The 24429-nt window shown below is 40.1% G+C and overlaps 2 protein-coding genes and 1 long non-coding RNA gene across 4 annotated transcripts; 2 read left to right on the top strand and 1 right to left on the bottom strand.

Moving 5' to 3' along the window:
* Window positions 1-763: 763 nt before the first annotated feature.
* Window positions 764-8684, top strand: LOC124870513 (alanine aminotransferase 2-like). Of its 2 annotated transcripts, none has more exons than XM_047369248.1 (11): window positions 764-2859; window positions 2960-3040; window positions 3117-3225; window positions 3521-3654; window positions 3739-3982; window positions 4065-4144; window positions 4220-4356; window positions 7737-7911; window positions 7987-8142; window positions 8243-8355; window positions 8483-8684. In XM_047369248.1, exons 1-11 carry the CDS (start codon window positions 2755-2757, stop codon window positions 8571-8573), a joined length of 1425 nt encoding a protein of 474 aa, XP_047225204.1. In that variant the 5' UTR covers window positions 764-2754; the 3' UTR covers window positions 8574-8684. The 2 variants fall into 2 exon arrangements, with proteins under 2 accessions (XP_047225204.1, XP_047225203.1); XM_047369247.1 differs by having other exon boundaries at window positions 2960-3049.
* dhx30 (DEAH (Asp-Glu-Ala-His) box helicase 30) lies at window positions 8637-20770 on the bottom strand. Its single transcript, XM_047369246.1, has 19 exons — window positions 20591-20770; window positions 20234-20376; window positions 20016-20126; window positions 16973-17227; window positions 16743-16892; window positions 16507-16659; window positions 15864-16328; window positions 15004-15384; window positions 14810-14885; window positions 14604-14708; window positions 14337-14512; window positions 14029-14235; window positions 13853-13934; window positions 13556-13749; window positions 11362-11521; window positions 11093-11250; window positions 10599-10702; window positions 10371-10510; window positions 8637-9212 (listed from the first exon to the last, which is right to left on the bottom strand). Exons 1-19 carry the CDS (start codon window positions 20760-20762, stop codon window positions 8968-8970), a joined length of 3477 nt encoding a protein of 1158 aa, XP_047225202.1. The 5' UTR covers window positions 20763-20770; the 3' UTR covers window positions 8637-8967.
* A 997-nt stretch (window positions 20771-21767) lies between these two features.
* LOC124870693 lies at window positions 21768-23600 on the top strand. Its single transcript, XR_007038865.1, has 3 exons — window positions 21768-21902; window positions 22054-22142; window positions 22464-23600. It is a non-coding gene; the product is annotated as an uncharacterized LOC124870693 (long non-coding RNA).
* Window positions 23601-24429: the final 829 nt, after the last annotated feature.

The following is a 24429-nucleotide window of genomic DNA, read 5'->3' as shown; positions in this document are numbered from 1 at the left end:
ACTAGCACCCTGTGCTCTTCACAGATGAAAGCAGGTTCATACTGAACACATGTGACAGACGTGACAGAGTTTGGAGACACCGTGGAGAGCGATCTGCTGCCTGCAACATCCTTCAGCATGACAATTTGGCAGTGGGTCAGTAATGGTGTGGGGTGACATTTCTTTGGAGGGCCGCATGGCCCTCCATGTGCTCGCCAGAGGTAGCCTGACTGCCCTTAGGTACTGAGATGAGATCCTCAGACCCCTTGTGAGACCATATGCTGGTGCGGTTGGCCCTGGGTTCCTCCTAATGCAGGACAATGCTAGACCTCATGTGGCTGGAGTGTGTCAGCAGTTCCTGCAAGATGAAGACATTGAAGCTATGGACTGGCCCGCCCGTTCCCCAGACCTGAATCCGATTGATCACATCTGGGACATCATGTCTCACTCCATCCACCAACGTCACATTGCACCACAGACTGTCCAGGAGTTGGCGGATGCTTTAGTCCAGGTCTGGGAGGAGATCCCTCAGGAGACCATCCACCGTCTCATCAGGAGCATGCCCAGGCGTTGTAGGGAGGTCATACAGACACGTGGAGGCCACACACAATACTGAGCCTCATTTTGACTTGTTTTAAGGACATTACATCAAAGTTGGATCAGCCTGTAGCGTGTTTTTCCACTTAAATTTTGTGTGTGACGCCAAATCCAGGCCTCCATTGGTTAATAAATTTGATTTCCATTGATGATTTTTGTGTGATTTTGTTGTCAGCACATTCAACTTTGTACAGAACAAAGAATTCAATGAGAATATTTCATTCATTCAGATCTAGGATGTGTTATTTGAGTCTTCCCTTTATTTTTTTGAGCATTGTGTGTATATATATATATGTATATATAGACCAAAACGTTAATGTGTGTGCTTGAAAATTACACTTACCAAGGTGAAGAAATGTTATGTAGCTAGTACTGTTTTAATAGTTTGTCTTGTTCAGGTAAAAATGGGAAAAACAAACAAACAAAAACAAAAAAACTTAAACATTCACAAAGCCTTGACAACTCTCAGTTAAGATCACTTTGTAAAAATTACTAGGTCTAGCTGCTTCAAAGGAAAAAAAAAATGCATTTTTATGTATCAAAATTTCATCAAATTAAATGATCTACTTAATTCATTATTCAGTTAGAAAAGTGAAAGTCATGTTTCACATGGATTCATCACACATAGGAGATACATTTCACAAGTTTATTTCTGTTCATTCTAGTGAATATGGCTTACAGATAATGAAATCCCAAAATTCAGTTTCTTTGGAAATGTCAGTCTTTCATAAGATTTTTATAGAGACATGTTGTGACCTTCACAATCATGTGAGGGAATACTGACTTTACAGATGTCTAGTAGAACAAGGGACAGGACTGACTGTACTTCCTGAGGAAGCTTCAGTTCTTCTGTGTTTGCAGCAGGATGCTGCAGATCTTCAAAAAGTCTGTTGTGGAGAGTGACATCTCTTCTGTCATCCTCTGTAGAGGTAAAGTAATCAGAGCCAGTGACTTAAAAAGCTCAACAAGCTGATAAGGAAGACTGGCTTTGTTCTGGGAACTGCTCTGGAGCCTCATGATTGTGTAAATAAGGGTTCTTAATAAAATAAAAAATATTTAATAGAGAACCTTGAACCTCGTCTTCACGAGACAACAACAGAGTGTAATCAGTCTTCACATCCACTACAGGAGAGCCTTCCTGCCTGAAGCCATCATCATATGTAATGACTCTAAGGAAATTTGGATAGTAAGAATTACAACATTTAATTTCCCTTTGGGATCAATAAAGCATTTTTGAATTTAATTTAAACAAATTGAACAGGAACAGGTGCTTGGAATACATTAAACATATTGAATCTATATATGAAATGAGTTTCACTGAATTACTGAAATCATCAAATTTTTTAGTGATGTTTGAATTTCTTGAGCTGGTGCCATATAATCAACATATACACGTACAAATGTATAAATGTTAAAAGATACATGCCATTTATATTCTTTTCTACCTATGCGGTATATATGATTGACGGAACCTACTGACTATGATATCAGAGAGGAAATGAATTAATTCATTATTTAATTAATAGTAAATACTCATAAATCCTGATTCATTAATCACTGATTTACAACACACCATCTTATATAATACGTTTCGCAATTATACTTACGCAGATGCATACACGTTTTACTCATGCATTAGTTTAGGAGTAACTTGTTTTTATAACTGATTTATAAACTTTTTCCAAGTCTTCTTGAATTCTGTTATGTTTATGTCAATGATATAACTGATTGACAGAACTGTACTTTTCTAGAAACCCCTTAAGATCAGGCAATAAAGTGGCTGCAGAAACTCAACGCATACATATTCAGTTCTTACAGTTTCGACATGTGGTCTTCCAAAATTCTTTTAAGAAATATTGAAAGATCAGAACAGATCCAAAGCTATACATGTTTCTGTAAAAGACATTTCTGATTAGTCATGTCATGCAACATCAGAACCCAAAGTTAACAAATAACCAAGAAGAACAATGTTTCTCACATCGGCTGATGTTTTTGTAGATAATTTAAAGAAATAAGTAAAAAAGCCATGGCAAAAAACAGGTCAATTTGTTAATGTGGCACCTATTGCTACATTTCTTCTTGTATATGTTCAAGTAGAGGATTCATTTTCAGAGATCGCCCTGCTCAGACTGTGTCGGTCTGCGTCTGGTCAGCAATAAGGGAAGAAAAATCACAGACATGTCTGTCCTGCAAGAAATCGGCTCAAATGTGAGAAACATGAAGCAGCTGGAGAATTCAGTCTTGGCCAGGCGGACCACCCAGATCAAGGAGGAGCTGAGACAGGTGGAAAGAGACATTACTGTTATACATCTGTCATGCATGGATTTAAAAAATATATATTATCTTTCTGTTTTTAAATGTTTCTTTACGTTCCAATTCACAGGGAGTAAGAAAATCCTACAAGGAGGTGATCGATGTCTCCTGGGGTGATCCACACAAGGCAGGCGTGAAACCTCTTTCATTTGTGAGACAGGTAATATAAAACACCATTATTTACTTTGTTTTGTCCAAATAACTGTTAGCTGTACTCTTTCTTATAGGTTCTTGCAGCGTGTCTCTACCCTCAGCTTATGGATGGAGACAAACTGTTGGTGGATGTCAGGCAGAGGGCTCAGAGGCTGCTGAAAGCATGTACAGGAGGCAGTGTAGGTAAGACTCATACATACGTCCAGTATGGGATTCACCGTGCTTGAATACAAAAGGAATGAAGGAAAAGGTAAATTTTAGTACACCCGATTTATTTAGGTGACAATATATGTGGGCAAAAGTGCCAATAATATAAATGAAGGTGGGGGCATTGTATATGTACAAATATTAGGCAAACTTATAACAGAAACGTAATACAAAAGATGTATGCTACCATAATGTCACTAAAACAATCTACAAAATATTGTTTTTATGTCTGTTTTCTATGGATTTCAAAGAATCTTTTTTATGTCTCCAGGTTCATACTCTGCCACAGCAGGAATACCAGAAATAGTTCAGAGAGTCTCTGAATTCATTATGAGACGGGATGGTGGGGTTCCATCTCACCCTGAAAACATCTACATCTGCCCCGGCTCACAGTGGGCACTCACGGTAACGCCACTGGCACAATTCATACAGTTTCTTCCTCCTGTCGGTTACCTGATTAACACACATTTCATTTACTGGGCTCTTCAGAACATTTTAACAGTCTTGGTGAATCCCAAGGCCTCACCCAGAACAGGAGTGCTGACCCCAGTGCCATGCCACTCCACCACTGTTTTATCCCTAACAGCGCTGGGAGCGGTGGTGGTTCCCTACTATCTCAGGGAGGAGAGTGGCTGGGCACTGGAGGTGGAGGAGCTACAGCGGGCTTTGGACTCTGCAAAGGGAGTTTGCAACCCACTTGCTCTGTATGTCATCAACCCCGGAAACCCAGCAGGTAGCAAGGCAGGCAGTATGAACGTCATTTGTTTCCTGTCTTTGTATTTGAAATAGACATTATCATTTTTTCATGCCTCCAGGTTATGTTCAAAGTAGAAAATCTGTGCAAGAGGTGATCCGGTTTGCTGCAGAGAAGAGGCTGTTTCTTCTGGCTGATGAGGTGAGTGAACCAGGAGTTTCACCAGTTATTCAGACACTGGACTTACAGAATGTAAAGCAACTTTTTCCTCCTCAGGTATATCAGGAGTGTGTTTATGGGGAGAAAACTGAGTTTGTCTCCTATAAAAGAGCTCTGGCTGAGATGGGACGTCCTCTGTCAGACAGAGTGGAACTGGCATCCTTCCACACGGCCTCTAAAAGCCTCATGGGAGAGTGAGTATTCTAACACCTGTGCTTTCTAAAAGGTGTGTATCTTTTCATTCAGCACAAACCAAGCTTGACTCTCTTGAAAAAGAGAGACCTGGAAAATATAAGTACTAGTGAGTGAGAAAGATTATGAAGAAATTTGAAACTTTCTAACTTAAATTGTAATTCATCTTTTAAGGACAGAGTTACAAACTTTCTCTCTTCTGGAGTGAAATACAAGTTTTTCTTCAGTTTCTCACACTGCCCAGATAAATCTCACTCCAAATAAGGAAGGTGCCTGCACTCAAAGCCGAACCTCTGTTTCTCCCTATGCTGCCATTTGTGAAAGTCTATTCTTATCACACTGTAATGCCTGATCTTAAGCAGTTTCCAGGAAAATACTAAATAATACGTTTTAGCAATGTCCTTAACATAACAGTATTCAGGGAGACTTGGAAAATGGTATAAATCAGTTATATGCAAAGAAGTTACTCATGAACTAATGCATAAGTAAACCTTATCCTTGTGATACACATTACCAGTCAAAAATTTGGATGCGCTTTCTCATTCAATGGATTGTCTTTATTTTTATTCCTACTTCTGGGAACTCCTTCCAGACTGTTGCAAAACCATTTTAGGTGACCACCTCATGAAGCTCATCCAGAGAATGCCTAAAGTGTGCTCAGCAGTAATCAAAGCAAACGGGTGCTGCTTAAAATAATCTAAAACATAAAAGATTTCTTGAGTTATTTCACAATGTTTTGTTTGCTATATAATTCTATGTACTTTTGATTCATAGTTTTGATGTCTTTACTATGTATCTGCAATGTAGAAAGTAATAAATGATAAAGGTTTGTCCAACTTTTTGACTGGTGGTGTATATTGAATAAGGTATAAATCACTATTACACACTAAGGATTTTTTTTGGATAGGCATCCAGGAATGTGTTGCTTTTAAAGTACCATATGTAGACCAAGGTTTGCATATTCACTAGACACACCGGGGGGTGCTGGTCTTTCCATCCCTTCATTTTTCACATCTTTGCAATTTGTGTTGTTTCATAACACAAATATTTGAGAAATTATAAAAGTTTATTGAATTACACAGATTAGTCTTTCCCCCCCATTTATCTCCATAATTCATAAAAAATAGGTAACTACAACCGAAACATTAACTGGCACGCCATAGTTAAGGTAATTTAAGACAAAATGGTCAACAGGTGTGTAGATTTGATTTGATTTGGGTACATCAAAATGACCTGGAACCACATTAAGCCCAGCGAAAATTATGCAACTACTAGCCTGTGATAGCACTTGTTTTAGATTGATCAAATATTATTTGCTGTCATCTGATCCAATCTACATTGTCTTAGGAGCAAGAGGATTCTTTAAGGTTTGGACATCAAACAGTTATTTATTAATCATTTAAAAAGCCAAGAGCTAGAAATGTTCTCAAGGTAGCTCCAACAACACTATACTTACAGGGGTTGGACAATGAAACTGAAACACCTGTCATTTTAGTGTGGGAGGTTTCATGGCTAAATTGGACCAGCCTGGTAGCCAGTCTTCATTGATTGCACATTGCACCAGTAAGAGCAGAGTGTGAAGGTTCAATTAGCAGGGTAAGAGCACAGTTTTGCTCAAAATATTGAAATGCACACAACATTATGGGTGACATACCAGAGTTCAAAAGAGGACATATTGTTGGTGCACGTCTTGCTGGCGCATCTGTGACCAAGACAGCGAGTCTTTGTGATGTATCAAGAGCCACGGTATCCAGGGTAATGTCAGCATACCACCAAGAAGGACGAACCACATCCAACAGGATTAACTGTGGACGCAAGAGGAAGCTGTCTGAAAGGGATGTTTGGGTGCTAACCCGGATTGTATAAAAAAAACATAAAACCACGGCTGCCCAAATCACGGCAGAATTAAATGTGCACCTCAACTCTCCTGTTTCCACCAGAACTGTCCGTTGGGAGCTCCACAGGGTCAATATACACGGCTGGGCTGCTATAGCCAAACCTTTGGTCACTCATGCCAATGCCAAACGTTGGTTTCAATGGTGCAAGGAGCGCAAATCTTGGGCTGTGGACAATGTGAAACATGTATTGTTCTCTAATGAGTCCACCTTTACTGTTTTCCCCACATCCGGGAGAGTTACGGTGTGGAGAAGCCCCAAAGAAGCGTACCACCCAGACTGTTGCATGCCCAGAGTGAAGCATGGGGGTGGATCAGTGATGGTTTGGGCTGCCATATCATGGCATTCCCTTGGCCCAATACTTGTGCTAGATGGGCATGTCACTGCCAAGGACTACCGAACCATTCTTGAGGACCATGTGCATCCAATGGTTCAAACATTGTATCCTGAAGGAGGTGCTGTGTATCAGGATGACAATGCACCAATACACACAGCAAGACTGGTGAAAGATTGGCTTGATATACATGAAAGTGAAGTTGAACATCTCCCATGGCCTGCACAGTCACCAGATCTAAATATTATTGAGCCACTTTGGGGTGTTTTGGAGGAGCGAGTCAGGAAATGTTTTCCTCCACCAGTATCACGTAGTGACCTGGTCACTATCCTGCAAGAAGAATGGCTTAAAATCCCTCTGACCACTGTGCAGGACTTGTATATGTCATTCCCAAGACAAATTGACGCTGTATTGAACGCAAAAGGAGGCCCTACACCATACTAATAAATTATTGTGGTCTAAAACCAGGTGTTTCAGTTTCATTGTCCAACCCCTGTACATCCTTAGTTGTTTGTGGAGTTTGCGTATCTGTTACAGGGACATTTAGCTTACGTAATAACCATGTAAATACAAACTATGCGAATAAAGTTTTCTTAAATTAGAAGCTTTTTAACACCTGACAGCAAAGCAAGCAACAATCTGAGTTTACAGACATTACTCTGAACAAAAACAACTCCTGAATGTTGATACAATGACCCTACCTGGCATGCAGACAACAAAAAACGCATTTATTGTTTTAGTGATGCTTTCTAGTCCTTTAATATCAGTCTGACAATCCTGTAGTTTATTTACTTTTGTATTTATACTGCTCCCATCCAGACCCCCATCTCACATCAAATGTTGGCAGCCTTAGTTTATCATTAATCTGGAGTCCAGAACTAATTCATGCTAATATAAACTGTTGTGAGGAGGAATAGGGAGACTTTTTAGTGATGCATAAACAAGAACAGTCACAATTAGTGGCTAAGTCCTTACCCAACTCACATCTGTTCACACTAAGAATTACATGCACCCATAGTTCTTGGAGATACCAAACGGAAAACAACCACACATTTTGCAGAAGATCATATAACCCCGCCGCAGTTTTTTAAAAATGGTACAGATTGATTGCACTGTGGTGTTTATGGCATTTCATAGAAATGTCTTGGATTAGGTGTGGTCTGCGTGGTGGGTACGTTGAGCTGGTTAATCTCGACCCTACTGTAATGAAACACATCAACAGTCTATTCTCCACCAATGCCTGCGCACCAGTGTTGGGACAGATTGCCCTGGATGTGATGATGAATCCTCCGCAACCAGGAGACCCCTCATACCATCTTTACGTGAAGGTATGACATTTTTATTCACCATAACGCCTAGTGTTACATAAAATATAAGCTCTCCACATGTTCCTCATTGTGCAGGAGACACAGCACATCAGGACCTCAGTAGCTGAAAATGTGAAGAGGGTGGATGAAGTCATCAACAGCTTGCCAGGCTTCAGCTGCCAACAAGTGGAAGGAGGGGCGTTTGCATTCCCCAGACTGTTTCTTCCACCCAAAGCCACCAAGAGAGCCGAGGTTTCAGAATAAATTAAAGCACACGTTGAACAGTACAATGAAATTCATAATATAAAGCCAGTCACTTTGGTCTAAGAGCAGATGTGTTTGGGTATTTCAGGAGGCTGGAATGCAACCTGACACTTTTTACTGTTTGAGACTATTGGAGGAGGCTGGGGTTTTGCTGAGTCCAGGTACTGACTATGGACAAAAGGAGGGCACCTACCACATCAGGTGAGACTCAAACTGTACTAAATTGTTTAAAGTTTGAACTAAATTAGCTTTTTAGTATGTTTTAAATGAATATAAGAAGGTAACTTTACACAGCAGAGGTACTAAACACTTCCACTTGTCTTTGCAGATTTTGCATCATGACCTCTTTAGAAATCATGGAAGAACTACTCAGACGTTTGAGCATCTTTCACAAAAGGTTTATGAAGGAGTTTTCATAAAATCAAACAGGAAAAGCGCTCTTCTGGTTTTGCAGACTGTACAAAACGACAAAACTCATGACCTAATATTGGCAAGTCTTCTTTAATGTTTCAATAAATATTTACAATTTATTTCAATGACCTCTGTCTTTACTCAGAGTAAAACCCAAATCTGCTTTTCAGAAAGCAATGAAACATTTGCAATAACAAAACAAAAACCCAAAAAAAACCATATGCTGGATTTTCCAAACTATCTAGTGATGCAGTTAATTTTTTCCACAGAAAAAGCAGCACACCAACTCCACGGAGGATTTCGAATTGTGAACATTTCTGATTTCACTAAATCAGAAATGCTTCTAAAAATAAAATATGCAAGTCCGATGGCGAGCCAAAGCTCTCAAGCATAAAATATTTTTCAATCTACCTCACTTTCCTGCTTAACAAAAGGGGTTGACTCTGTATTTTTAAGCAGTTCTACAAGTAAGGATATGAGGTTTCCATCTTGGGAAATGTTAGCATTGCCAGGATTGTTGAGGTTTCGGTAGAGCATGGTCTGAATGGAAGTGCGTAGCTCCCAGAGCAGCTCCCACGTCTCCGCTGACACCTCGCAGCGCACCAGAGAGCGGCCAGGGAATGATACCTCCACCTTGTCGTCATTTACTGAAACAAAAGACAACAAAAAAAAAAACTTTAGTTTACGGATGCAACAAGAAGATGACCTTTTATGATACTTGAGAAAAAGCACCTCAAATTTTTTATGCTTTTAATACATGATCCTGACATGCATAAATTCACTTGCAGTTACCAATTTTCTCTAAACAGTCTGAAGGAGAAACATTTTGTGTTAAAACTAATTCCTGAAACAAAACCAGGTTTGCACAAAAGGCAAACATCACAGGTACATCTCCGTAAATTGGAATACGTGTTCTGATTAGGCCCAGTTATCAGAATAAAAGTACCTTTTGAAAATAACCTTTGAACTGGTATTAAACACTTTTCCAGAACCCCACATTTATGTATAAATGTGTTTTTAATTCTTTGATGTAATATTCTAATCATAATTGTGTTTTCATTAGCTGCAAGAAGAACATCATCATTATGAATAAAAATAAAACGCTTAAAAACATGTGTTTAATTAATCTATAGAACGTGTTTTACTTAGTGAATCGAGTTACTGAAATAAATGTACTTTTTAAATGATATTTTGATGTACTGAAATACAACCTCTATGTGCCACTTGCAAACAAAATTGTTGAAAGCTTCTGGCCAATTGAAAAAGGTGAGAAATACTAAAACATTTTAATCAGTGGATGTCAGCCAACATTAAAATGCAACCAGAAAAACTGCATTTGGTGTATAAAGCAAACTTAAACTTGATGAGTTAAGCACATTTTTAGAAGAGCAAAACTTTTGGAAGAAAAAAAAAAAGTCAAGAAATTTTAATCTTTCAAGTTCTGTAAGGTTAGTTGTGTTGCCATGACAATCAGTAATATCTTAACTTGCCAAGAGTGATTTTTAAAAACTGTTACAATGGAACCTTCCCTTGGGAAAGAAGGCCTTGGGTCACATCCCAAACAGTTGCTTCTACAGTCAACCTTTAATGCAGTTTTGCCACTGTTGGACAAGTCTTTAAGGAGCACACATGTGGGTTTCATGTTCCGAATGCTACAAAAAGTTGATTCAATCGAAACGCACTCCTTTTGAGAGAAAAGAATCCACAATTTTAGACAAGTCTGAAAAGGAATAAGAGAAAAAGCTACTGCAGACAGTCAGCTACTGATGCTTCTATCCCTGCGTGGGCTGCTGTAAACACAGTACCTGTCTCTGAAATGTCACAGTCTGTGAGCAGCAGCAGGGCAAGGGGGTGAACCAAAGACGAGTCCCTGATGAAAACATTCCCGTTAGACTTGACCGCACTGAAAAAGGTCAGCCAACGACTGGGGAGATCCTCTTTTCCTCTGCAACAGAGAAGGAGAGAGAAAGTGAACATGGACATTATCCAAGTCAGTGTCATGTTGTCGGTGAAAGGTCTGAACATGATCTAACCTGTTCACTGAGGAGCGATGAAGCAGCACTGGGCCACTGACTGTGCGGAAAGCTATATTATTGGGACGAAAGCGCCCCCCTTTGGTAACAACCCCTTTCTTTACCTAAAAAAAAAAAAAAAAAAAAACACAGCAGGTGAAATTATGTTAAACTGGAGTGAAATCTCAGTCTTCAAGCCAGTTTAGGTAAACAACTAACACTTAGCAGAATGTCCTATATCCTTTAAATGCCTTTTACTTGGAAATATTTGGGCAAACACAGTATGAAAGATGGTAAATGGACTAAACTTGCATGGTGCTTTTCTAATCACACCAACCATTCAAATTGCTCTTACACTAAAAGTTTAAAGTTTCACACACACAGATCGTTGGGGAACCTGGTGTTAAGTGGTTTGTGCCACCCAAAATGTTTCCAATTGCAGGATGACTAGTCTTCCTGCTGAAACAGCTGCACACACAGACTAAAACACAAGGCCAGTCTGCAAAGCGGAGTACCTGAATTAGGTTGGGATATAATCCAGCCAGCAGTACAGCCTTAAGCAGCTCATCCTGGTTGCTGTGCTGATTGTAGAGAGATGTTTGACGCTGGCACTCACTGGCACAAGAAACTAGCGCTGCTTCCTGCAGGTTCTCACTGAACTGGGAGATAAGACCTGCCATGGGATGAAACAAGACCAGGATTTGTGTCAAAGTGTGAGCAAATGGCACTTTATTCCAAAATGCAGGAAAAATACCCAATCTGAATGTGTTTGGTATAGACAAACCATTTATAAATCGGAGACTGCCTTTAGACAGAGTGTATTTGTCCAAATATTCATCTCTGTCGTCTCTGTCCCCCTCGTGTTGGACTTTCCTCCAGCCCAGAACCGCTCGACTGAACACCAGATAGTCACTGTAGCTGGAGCCGGTCAGCTCCTCTTTGGCCTAGACAAAGAATATGCAATAAGCTATGAGACAATTAAAAGTGACAAACTGCCTTTAAATCCAGTACCTGTATCAAGTTCTCTCTGGCTTTTTTGAAAAGGCTTTGCTGAACATTTTAAGCAAAGTTTCTGAGAACCTCGTTTTACATTCATCCAAATCAATTTCTGAATATCACCAGACTTGAAACATGCAGATGCAGCATTAGTGTCTCAAACCAACAATCCTGGCATTATTAGACCTAAGTGCAGCCCTCAATACAGTTGACCACTACAGGTCCTTCTCAAAATATTAGCATATTGTGATAAAGTTCATTATTTTCCATAATGTAATGATGAAAATGTAACATTCATATATTTTAGATTCATTGCACACTAACTGAAATATTTCAGGTCTTTTATTGTCTTAATACGGATGATTTTGGCATACAGCTCATGAAAACCCAAAATTCCTATCTCACAAAATTAGCATATTTCATCCGACCAATAAAAGAAAAGTGTTTTTAATACAAAAAACATCAACCTTCAAATAATCATGTACAGTTATGCACTCAATACTTGGTCGGGAATCCTTTGGCAGAAATGACTGCTTCAATGCGGCGTGGCATGGAGGCAATCAGCCTGTGGCACTGAGGTCTTATGGAGGCCCAGGATGCTTCGATAGCGGCCTTTAGCTCATCCAGAGTGTTGGGTCTTGAGTCTCTCAACGTTCTCTTCACAATATCCCACAGATTCTCTATGGGGTTCAGGTCAGGAGAGTTGGCAGGCCAATTGAGCACAGTGATACCATGGTCAGTAAACCATTTACCAGTGGTTTTGGCACTGTGAGCAGGCGCCAGGTCGTGCTGAAAAATGAAATCTTCATCTCCATAAAGCTTTTCAGCAGATGGAAGCATGAAGTGCTCCAAAATCTCCTGATAGCTAGCTGCATTGACCCTGCCCTTGATAAAACACAGTGGACCAACACCAGCAGCTGACACGGCACCACAGACCATCACTGACTGTGGGTACTTGACACTGGACTTCTGGCATTTCCTTCTCCCCAATCTTCCTCCAGACTCTGGCACCTTGATTTCAGAATGACATGCAGAATTTGCTTTCATCCGAAAAAAGTACTTTGGACCACTGAGCAACAGTCCAGTGCTGCTTCTCTGTAGCCCAGGTCTGGGGAATGTGGCACCTGTGGCCCATTTCCTGCACACGCCTGTGCACGGTGGCTCTGGTTGTTTCTACTCCAGACTCAGTCCACTGCTTCCGCAGGTCCCCCAAGGTCTGGAATCGGCCCTTCTCCACAATCTTCCTCAGGGTCCGGTCACCTCTTCTCGTTGTGCAGCGTTTTCTGCCACACTTTTTCCTCCCCACAGACTTCCCACTGAGGTGCCTTGATACAGCACTCTGGGAACATCCCATTCGTTCAGAAATTTCTTTCTGTGTCTTACTCTCTTGCTTGAGGGTGTCAATAGTGGCCTTCTGGACAGCAGTCAGGTCGGCAGTCTTACCCATGATTGGGGTTTTGAGTGATGAACCAGGCTGGGAGTTTTAAAGGCCTCAGGAATCTTTTGCAGGTGTTTAGAGTTAACTTGTTGATTCAGATGATTAGGTTCATAGCTCGTTTAGAGACCCTTTTAATGATATGCTAATTTTGTGAGATAGGAATTTTGGGTTTTCATGAGCTGTATGCCAAAATCATCCGTATTAAGACAATAAAAGACCTGAAATATTTCAGTTAGTGTGCAATGAATCTAAAATATATGAATGTTAAATTTTCATCATGATATTATGGAAAATAATGAACTTTATCACGATATGCTAATATTTTGAGAAGGACCTGTATAACTCCATGTGTGTTCATTCATAGTTTTGCTGCCTTTGGTGAGAATCTACAATGTAAATAGTCATGAAAATAAAGAGACCCATTAAGTGGGAAACCTTTGACCGGTAGTGTATATACATACATAGTGAGTGAGTGAGATTAATAAGGTTTATTTTAATAAAGTTTAACACATCTCATAAATAAATAGACCTGCTGCCATCTTACCTTATTTACAACTGCTCTGTTCTGCAAGCTGTTATGGAAAGGGTCTCTGGTGAGACAGGCAGCTACAGATAACATGGGCAGAACACACCTGAACATGGCGCTCAGGACGAGGACTTTGCCCAGCCGTGGGTCACATGACATACAGGCTACACGCTCTCCTAAAGGTGTCAGAGCCTCTGTCTTATCCAGGACCCCTGTCAAAAAAAGATGATGCAAATGGAATGTAACTAAGAAGTTTAGAAATGAATTTAAATGGAGACTTCACATTAGATTTTAAGGTGGATCCGAGTCCCTCACCGATATCCTGGAGGTTTTGGACAGCATCTCTCACAGCTTGTGGCTCTGGACTGTCTAACACTTGAGACAGGAAGTCTACCGCCTGTGTTACACACATGTTTTTAAAAATAAACAACAAACAAAATGGTAAAAAAAAGTTGCAAAAACCCAAAAAAATAGTTCCACGTCTAAAGTACCTTGCAGTTTGGACTGTGGATTTTAGCCTGCAATACCAAACTCTCCAGTGGTGTACGCAGGATTTCAGGAACAGGGAAGAGCGTCATGGTTTCCAGCTGTTTCCTTGGGAACAGGTGGTACGACTGTCCTGGCTGACAACGTCCAGCTCTCCCTCTTCTTTGTGTAACATTAGAACGAGATATCCAAACTGTTTCCAGACAGGAGACCTGAAAAAATTTAAACAAATGGATTACTTTTTAAATCAAGAAAAATATTTTTCAGGTCTCCCAGAATCTGACATGAAACATAAGTTAAATTCAAGAAACACCTTTGTTCGTTGGTCGTAATTCTGTTCCTTATGAGTTCCTGTATCCACCACATGAACTATATCGTCTATTGTAATGGAGGTCTCAGCTATGTTGGTGGTGAGAACAATCTTCCTCTGGCCAGCTTGGGGACGCTGGAACACCACCTGCTGGTCAGCTACTGATAAGCTTGAGTGCACTAGAACAAAAACAAAAGGAATGAGAAAAGCCGTCTTAAAGCTGGAGAAAAAAACAAAACCAAATGTGTCTATAAATGTGTTGTGTCTTACACGGCACGATCATATGTGCATCTGATGAAAAGTGTGCTTTGTCCTCCAGTTTTTGTTGAACTGCTTTGATATCCTGCCACCCAGGAAGGAAACACAGCACCGCACCTGCAGAATGAAGGGAAACAATATTAAGAAATATAATAGAATAGCAAAACTTAAACAAAAAGCACACAAAGAATTATTGCATGAGAGTATAAATGAGTTACCTGGCTCCCCATGTCTGTCAATGTGCTCAATAACATCCGCTACCAAGTCTAGATCTGGCGCCGCCTCGTCCAACCTCTCCTCAAACAAGATCAGACATATTTAAAAAAAAAAAAAAAAAAAAAAAGAATAAACTGCTGGTAACATACTAAAGCAAGAAAACAAAAAAAAAGGTGAAAATTTAGGTGAGCTTCACCTTGTTTATATCCACTTTCTTTTGGAATTGAGCCGAGCGTCCCATCTCCCTCATCAAATCCTCCAGGTATCTGTCCTTCACAGGGTGCATGAATCCCGGCACCTTTACGATAGGGTAGCCTCCAAAGTACTCTGCCAGCCTTTGGTTGTCCCCGGTGGCGCTCATAAGTACAACTCGCAAGTCAGGGTTCTTTTCCAAGCTTGTGCGCAGCAACGCCAGCAGCAGGTCTGTGTTTACGTCTCTCTCGTGGACCTCGTCCACCACGACGTGGCTGATTCCTTTCAGGGTCGGGTTCGACTGCAGCTTCTTTAGCAGGACGCCCACAGTGAGGAAGAGCATGGACCCTCCGCTGTTCTCAGGAGGTCGGCTCTCAAGTCTCACCTGTGAATTATTGCATCAGCTTTACACATGTACTTCTAATTTGTTTCTCTGCCCACAGCATTTTATACCTGTCATTTATACCCTATGAACTTTATTCACATTATATAATGTTTCAACTCCAAAATGTAGTTTTTTCTCTCTTTTATGAAAGCTCAAAACAAAATGCTTAATTATGAAGAGGAAGGAGAAGTGTGAAAAGCAAAGAAATCGATCGCAAGGCACCACAATGGGGGAATTATTACCGTTACTGGGTCAAGAGTCTGCTTAATTAGGAAAACATTTGTAGCACACAATTAACAGCTGTCTTCATAAAAATCTAAAATAATTTTGACATTTATTTTCTTCCTGAATTCATCATTTGAACTTTTTCTGTAAATGATTTTCAATATCTAAATCTAAAAAGAAAACAAATAAATAAAATAAACATTAAAAATGACAGAAATAATTTCTCCTCTGAACGAGTGTAAATACAACAGTACCTGATATCCGACATGGTGTTTCAGGCGGGGACCCATCTCATGAGCGACTCGATGAGCCACTGACACGGCACTGATCCGACGAGGCTGTGTCACGAGGACGTTGCACTCTGCTCCCTCCCCACCTTTCACTTGTTCCTCCAGCAGGAAGCGTGGGATCCGTGTCGTCTTGCCACATCCCGTCTCGCCGGCGATCACGACTACCCTGGAGGAGCGTACGGCCGAGATCACACGCTGTCGATGGGAGTCGACAGGCAGCTCCACGCCAAGTCCAGGGTTTGCCCTTTCCCATTCCTCCTGCAGATGGCGGCTGAGCCACTGAGCCTGATGTACAGACACAGGCTTGTAAGGCCTGCCGGTAATGGCGTCCACTATGTGGTCCTCTTCCTCCTCCTCCTTGTTAACCATCTGTTGTCCTCTTGCCTCCTCTTCCTCCAATAGTTTCTGCACTTCTGTTGCAACCGGATACTGTGAGGAAGATGAGGCAGCATTAATCTCAGATACTGTGCAGTATTATGATTTACTTCAATAAAGGACTAAAAGGTATGTGCATAAAACTATGAAACTTTCAAAACACATCAGCCCACACAGTTAGTATAAATAATGCATACATCTAAACAAGCAGACATATGGAAAAAGAAGCAACCTGTGTTAGGTAGTCCCTCATGTGCTGCTCCAGATATTCTGGAATCTCTAGTGGGAATGGACGCCTCTCCCTCTCACCCGCCTCCTTTACTTTCTCTCGATGGTACTTTGCATGAGTAAATGGGTTATTGTCTCGATCCAGAAGCTCAAGCTCCTGCAGCAAAAAGCAGGAGAAATATTTAAACATGGTTGCGGCTTGCAGGTAAAGGCACGTCAGTTCACCAGAGCTCCTCACACCTTCAGCATCATGCATGCAAGTGCTGCAGCTTTTTTCTCTGCCATCACCCGGCTGCTCGCTGTTGCGCTGAACGTCATCTCCTCCGGCCAAAGCAGAGTCAACTCGCACTTTTTGAGTTTTCCACCTACTGTTCTGAAATGCATCAAGTCCTGTGAAAACCACATCTTCGGATGTGAATAAGAAATAAGTGATAAGCTGCAAATGTACAAAAGTAGAGACGTCTACCAACCCTGATTCCGCTGGTTGAAGTGGCCACCTGGATCACCCTGGTCAGAAGAGATTTAGGTTGTGGAAAGAGGGAAAGGGCTTCAGAGACATTGGAGGCATCTTCCTCAGGAGAGGACAATTCATTTGCTCTGGAGGTGGGAACATTATTTGTCCAACGGTTCTCTTCATTCTCATAAAGATGGGAATGTAGCCCCCCTCTCACCCGGCCAGCTCTCCTCTTAGGGAGCTGATTGTTTGGACCAATGACTCCCAATTCCTTTGGACAGGAATAGAAACCTAAAGTGTTACCAAAATGGCAGGATAAAATGCGAATACAGAACTGTGCAAAAGTTTTAATACACCCCAATTTCATATACAATGTACCTTTAAGGTGCCAGACTTCCTTGTGTTTGCCGTCTGAACTTTATAAAAGGGCTAATAAAATGTTTTCTTAGGTTGCTTTTTACCCATTTTTCTGTCCTGTTTCATGCCTGACAAAGCATTTATTGTTTAGCATGTGCTTAGGTACAAAAAAGTTCCAAAGTCTGCCCCTTTAAGAGGCATAGTATGAAGAAATGAGGGAGGAGTCAAGATTTGTGTCCACTTGAGTACGGTGCCTCTCAGAGTATTTAAATCCACAGAACTTCTTCACTCCCCCCATATTATAACCACAAACTTTAATGGTGTGTTCATTTTCTGTGAGGATTTTATGTGATAAACACAAAGTAGCTACTTGTTGTAAAGTGTAATAAAAGAATACAAGACCCATTTAGAAAAAAAATATTACTATGGAAAATCTGTTTGCATTTTTATTCAGCCCCTTTTACCCTGATAACCGTGAATAAAATCAAGTGCAACCAATTGCTTTCAGATGACACCCAATTAAAATAGAGCCAACCTGTGTGTAATCCAATCTTATTTTTAATACAGCTATTATTATGGTGGTTTAAGGTCCGGTTAATTTATGAAACAATACCCAAAGCTTTAAAAATCTCGAAGAGCACTCTTCAGTCCATCTTGTGAAAATGTAAAGAGCACAACACAACCGAAAATCTGCCAAGGCTTGTCTGTCTTCCTAAGCTGCACACTGGGCAGGACAGCATTAATCAGAGAGTCAACCAAGATCGCTGTGGTCAGAAGACAGCAACATTAAAAGTTTTGGCCTCCATGTAAAACACGGTTTAGTCCTCTAGTCCAGCTGAAAGGTATGGTTAAGTCTTTTGGAGCCTTTTAGTTTTTTCCTGTGTTGCCCTGTATTTAGCTTAGGCCTGCAACCAACAACTATTTTGCTAATCGATGAACCTGTTGACTATTTTTCCCTGATTGATAATTGCATAGCAAAAGGGGCTTAATAGGAGATTTTTTACACAATTTGAACCAGGTGAAACTTAGAACTCCTCAAGTGGCAAAGTTTTAGAAAGTAAGTAAAAGTTTACTTATATAGAACCTTTCACAGACATTGAGGGTCGTGACGTGCTTTACAAAAGTGCACAATTATACAATAATAGAAAGATCAGAGGAAAAAAAATTAAATGTAATAAAAACCATCACTACAGGGGTAGAGTTAAATATAACAGTCACAAAAGAACAGCCGACACACGAGAAAAAGATGAGTGTAAGTATGCTCTTAAAAACATCCACAGAATCAAGAGAACCTAACGAGAGATCATTCCAAAGCCTTGGCGCAACGGCCTAGAAGGAGGGATCTCTAGTCTTAAAAACAGGTGTGAGGGACCTTGAGAAGATTCTGATCCAATGACCTCAGCCTTCGAGAAGGAACATACGGACACAACAGGGCTCTAATGTATAAGGGAGCCTGACCATGGAGAGCTTTAAAAGACAGAACCAGAATTTTAATATTAAAGCGAAAAACCACTGGGGGCCAACGGAGAGATTTTAAAATTGAGGTAATATGAGTCCTTCTATTGGTTCGGGTCAGCACCCTAGCCGCTGCATTTTGGACCTGGTGTAGACAAGAGAGCTCCTTTTTGTTAAGACAAGAAAAAAAAGACTGTTACAATGAGTTGAATGATCAACTCTAGATCATCTTTGGAAACAAATCTTTTAAGTTTTGAAATAATCCTGAGCTGGACAAAATAGTTCCTAGTGAGCTGCTTTAAATGATGCTCAAGTGACATCTCTCTATCAAAAATCACACCCAGATTTCTTAGGCTTGATTTAGCAGACGAGCTCAAGTCATCCAAATACTGGTTGATTCCTGGAATGAAATCATCAGGAGCAATCACCAGCACCTCAGTCTTATCGGAGTCTAATTGCAGAGAGCTCCTAGATAGAGCATATTTACAGACAAAGAAGGTCTTTCAACTTAAATGCAAAATGGATGTATTTTGTGTAGAGTTTTGGCTTAGTTACTGCTCTGAGTGGGCTGTTCTTTCAGCAAACGGCATGTTTTAGAGTCTGCATTAGAGTCTAGTTAATGATTATTCAATCACTAAATTAGTTTCAATAATCAATTAATGATGATTTATTCGATAAACTGTTTCTGCCCTAATTCAGCTCCCTCCGTTTTCCACATTCACTTGGATAATCTTTTCTGTCCTTGAGGATAAAACAACACCACAGCATTATGCTGTCATTTCTTGGAATGGCCTAGTCAAAGTTCTGATCTAAATCCCATTGGTGTTTTGTCACAACATTTGATGATTGTTGTGAACAGATGGTCTTCAGCCAACCAGACATAATTTTAGCCATTTTACAAAGAGGAATGGGCAAAACAATTTGCGTCTATATTTACAAAGCTGGCAGAGACATACAGCTCCAAGTGCGGCAAAACGTTCTAAAATAGTACCGACTCAGGAGATCTGAAAACATAACACCGCATATTTCTGATTATTATGTGCAAAACCTTCTTTAAAACCCTGTATAACATTAATTGCACTCCACAACTATGCTCTACTTACAGCGTGTTAATCTATCACACAAATCCCCAATAAAACACATTCAGTTTTGGAGTTTTAAAGTGAGTAGATACGAAAACATTCAAGTGACGTGAATACTTTAGCAACCAGTGTGTGGGTCCATTTGATTCTGTTACAACAGCTTACCCTGAGCCTGAGGCAGGCTGCCGCAGCAGCAAACCGCTCTGCGTCAATTTTCTTGGATGCATAACCCTCTTCTTCAATCTTGCAGGGCCATAGCAGCGTGACAGTGGCCTTCTGCAGGAGCACAAATACAAAACACAATTTCAAACACAAAAGCGCTACATATTATTAGGAGGCTTATGAGAAGTGCAGGAAAGTCCTGTCAAGAGGACTGAGCTGACCTTGACACCATCACGTTCCATGCAGCTGTACTGGATGAGCTGGGACAGGTCATTCACTCCTAGTGACCGGGAAATGGTGTTGTTTAGGAGGCTTTTGGGATCTGGAAACTCCTTCAGAAGGTTCGGATTACCTTCACCTTCACCTGAAAATTAAAAACAATGGCCAGACGCAGTTTAAAGTTACCACGGTTTCTCGGCACTCTGACCAGCCCAATACACATTGAAATATGATCCCCAAAACGTGTACTGGAATGATTTGTACCCCGTTTTCTTAAATGATGGATGTCCTTGAGGTTCTACGCTGCTACGAACTGTCACCTGTTAGCTAACATTAGCTAGCCGGTATTTTTCACTCACCTCGTTTACTGTGGAAACATGACACGCTGCGCTCGTAAAGCCTTTGATCTTTTGTCCCATACCACCGCATTTCTCCGGCCCAGTTAGATGTTGTTTTCCCTCCAGCATGAACACATTTGGCCAGTTTGCAAAGCCCTCTTAGCCTCACGAGTAAAGCACCGGGTAGCGCCATCTTTAAACAATAACTTCTTCTTCTGTTTCTTTGGAATGGCTTCAAAGAGAAAACTGTTTGATGGCGCCCTCCTCTGGCTGGGTGAAAAGTTAATTGTTTCGTTTTGTCAAACTTAAGAAAATGAGAATTAAAAAACAGAAAAGTCAATCTGCGAACATAAATGGTTGAAAATGATTAATTAAAACAGTGACAAACAGATAATGGGATGTCTAACAAACAGCATACAGATAGTAACAAGAATTAACAAATTAACATGTTTACTTTCAAGTTTTGCTTTTAAGATTAAAAGCAGTTTATATATCCAGCTATTTTCATTTTCTGGTGCTTTTTAATCACTTTGGATCTATTTTTGACTTTGCCTTTTTTTGTAATGTATTCCAGTTTTGTTGAATATTGTTTGAGATATTTATTAAGTTTTGAGTCTTTTTGTTGTCATGGTACTATATATAGTAGTGCGTCTTAAAGGTGTTCATATTGTCTTTTTAAAGTGTTTTTTGTTTTTTTTTACATTTCTTTGTACTTAAATACATGTTTGTAGTTTTTCTCTAGCATAGCATTAATATTGTTTTGTGCATCTATGTGATAGTTTTCTGAAATCAGTTAACATGAATTTTTCTGCCAATTTCAACCATTTGGAACTTTTTATCATTTAGAGCTATTGCCAATCTCTCATTTTATTTACAAAAATTGTCTTGACACATCTCTGAAGATGCCCTGGAAGATGGTGGTAAAGAGGTTGTAGGTAGGTACATGGCGTTGCTTTACTTATTTTGCAAATTGGGGATATTTGTTGCTGAATCAAACAACTATTAAAAACAGCTGCTTGATTCGTATTTTTATTACAGGATCTTGGAAACTTCTCGAAGGTCAGTCACTAAAACAACACTGTAGTGTAAAACTGGGAAAACCAAACTGGTTGTGACATGTAAACTATGAAAAATTGTCTGTCGAGCTGCACATAGTTTATACGGTTTGATGGGAATTCCAGCCACCTGCAGAATGCGGGAAAAAATCCCAGGCTTTGTCTAGTCTTGTCTGGACTCATTCCCATAAATAACGCTGCTTGATAGGTCATTTTTCTTTTTAGGAAAAAACACACTTGGAACTGGGACTTTATTTTCCTGGTGCTTGTCACATCTGGTAAGTTCGAAGCTAAAATGTTATAAATTAAATTCCAAACATCTGTGTAAAGCTAGCTCTTAGCTTTGAACCTGTCAAAAATTGATTTAACCTTCATTTAGGGTATCATTTTATACTTCTTTGATTTATTTTGTCTTTCACTGTGTTTGAGTGTCTGGGTGTGGTGTGCCCAGTTACTGGTCCGACACCAGTCAAGTGGTAAATGGGGCAGAGGCTCGTCCACACAGCTGGCCATGGCAGGTAAGTCATTGCAGAGGAAAAACATCACAGCATATGCAAAAGTAATGTAGAAAAATGGTTTATTTTTCTAATCATGATTTTAGTACTTAATAATTATAGATCCATTCTCTGTTCCACCCTCTGTTCAGACATTCTTTAGGTTTTATTAGAGCTATTGTTGTGTGCATCATCATGGTTAATAAAGGTGTACTTAAAGGCCTCAGCAATTTAACTAAAAGCATGCATTGTTTGATTTTCTCCCTAAATGCTTAGAATAAAACTCGGTGCTTTTCTAAATTCAAACTTTGACAAGAATAAACCATGTTTTTGTTTCCAATCCAGATTCCACACGTACAGAGTGGTTATTGCTGAACACGATATGGACAAAGAAGAGGGACCTGAACAGTCTCTTATGGTGGCAAAAATGTTTATCCATCCCAAATGGAACAATAACTGTGTGTCTTGTGGGTGTGTTCAGCAATATAATATTCGGAGGGACACTTTGTTTTCTAAGAACCTCAGGGAAATGATTAAGAATCAATAATATGTTTTTCGGGGTACACCCTGGACAAGTCACCATTCGATCACAGGACCAACAACCATTCCCACCTAAGGGCAATTTAGGTTGCACCCTAGTTTAGGATCTGGGTCTTTAGATAATAAAGTAGAAAGACAGTTGTTTACAGTTTTTTTTTACAGTTTTTTCACTGCCCAGCATTGAATCACACTAAACCGTAGCAGTTTTAAGTCAGTTAGGGTCACCATAGTTTGTTTTATTTGCCAAGTGGCAGAATGATGACAAGTATGATTTGTTTTAGCATTCTTTAAAATCCTGTCACGATCTGCCATTTAGTGTTTTGTATTTGTTTACTTTTGCTTAGTCAGGTGTTTTGTGTTCGTCCAGGTCTTTAGTTTACTTTTCTTGTTTCTTCCTAGATCCCTGGTTTCATGTGTTTGTTTATATTTCCCTTAAGATCTGTTTTTCCTGAGTTTTGCTATTTAGTCTTGTCTCTTTTTGCTCAGTTCCTCATGTCTGTTTTCCTCTGCTGTCAGGTCTCATTAGTTGTAATTAGTCACATTTCCCTCAGTCTCTCTGCAAACCTGTTCCTTGTTCCCCATGATTACTCTGTCCCTCTGTTCACTGGTTCTCTCTGTATTCTCTGTTTGCATTTAAGCTCTCTAGTTTTCATTGTTCCCCATTGGTTCCTCCTGTCAATTACCCTGTTATCGTCCTGAGTTCTTCCTAGTGGTTTGTTTTCTGTTTTGCCTCCTGAACCTGTTCTTGTTGGATTACCAGCCTGTGCTCAGTACTCTGCCTGCCTGCCTGTAAGTCTGTTGTGCATCTTCAACATTAAAACTTCATCTACTCACCATCCGGCCTCCTCGCCATGTTCAGCATTCTGGTCCTGCCTCCAATGACTCGATGTTTGCTTACATTTCCTTAGAAGGCTATTCAATAAAATTACCTTTTAAATTGTATGACTTGGGTCAAACCTTTTTGGTGTCTTTTCATGTGCTTTTCAATGGTTCTGATATAGTTTGCTGGAATGTTAGCCAGTTCCTCCTGACAGAACTTTGGTATGAGTCAGGTTTGTGGGCCACTTTACTTTCACACATCTTTTCAGCTCTGACCACAAATTCCTATAGAACTGAGATCAGGGCTTTTTGATGGTCACTCCAAAACACTGACCTTGTTCTCCTAAGGTCACTTTTAAACTTATTTGGTTATATGCTTAAAGTCGTTTTCCATTTGGATGATTGGTTTATGTCTAACGTTTTACATCCTGGCTGATGTCTCGAGATGTTGCTTCAATATTTCCACTCAGTAATCTCTGGCCCTCTAAACAGTAATAACTGGTTGTACCAAAGCTATATGGGTTGACAGCCTTCAAAGTGTTTGAGATAACTGGCAAGGAGACCACATTGGACAGTTTCGAGCATGAACGGCTTCTTGGTGTTCTTTGAATCATCATCCTGCTGCATAAGCCAAGTGTGATTGAATTTAAGGCTTGGGAGAAAAATTTGTGGTGTAATCAATTATGGCAAGTCCTGGGTGGCAACGGAAATTAAAACCAAAGAAATTTGGTTCATTCATAAGTTAAGAAGAGCACAATTATATTTTCACATAGGATCAAGTTGGTTTTTTTTTTTTTTTTTCCTAAAAAATGAAATATATATGGTGGCAAATACATCATTCACTTTCACAATAACGTTCTTAATCATGTTGCATTGTCTTACAGACAATCACCCAAAACTGAGGAAACCTTCAAAAATGATGTGGTAAGATGCAATAAACAGTTTGATGAAC

This window comes from Girardinichthys multiradiatus, chromosome 6 (genome assembly GCF_021462225.1).
Source record: "Girardinichthys multiradiatus isolate DD_20200921_A chromosome 6, DD_fGirMul_XY1, whole genome shotgun sequence".
Classification (NCBI taxonomy): domain Eukaryota; kingdom Metazoa; phylum Chordata; class Actinopteri; order Cyprinodontiformes; family Goodeidae; genus Girardinichthys; species Girardinichthys multiradiatus.
The sequence above is the reverse complement of the archived record's forward strand: the minus strand, read 5'-3'. Positions and strand labels throughout refer to the sequence as shown.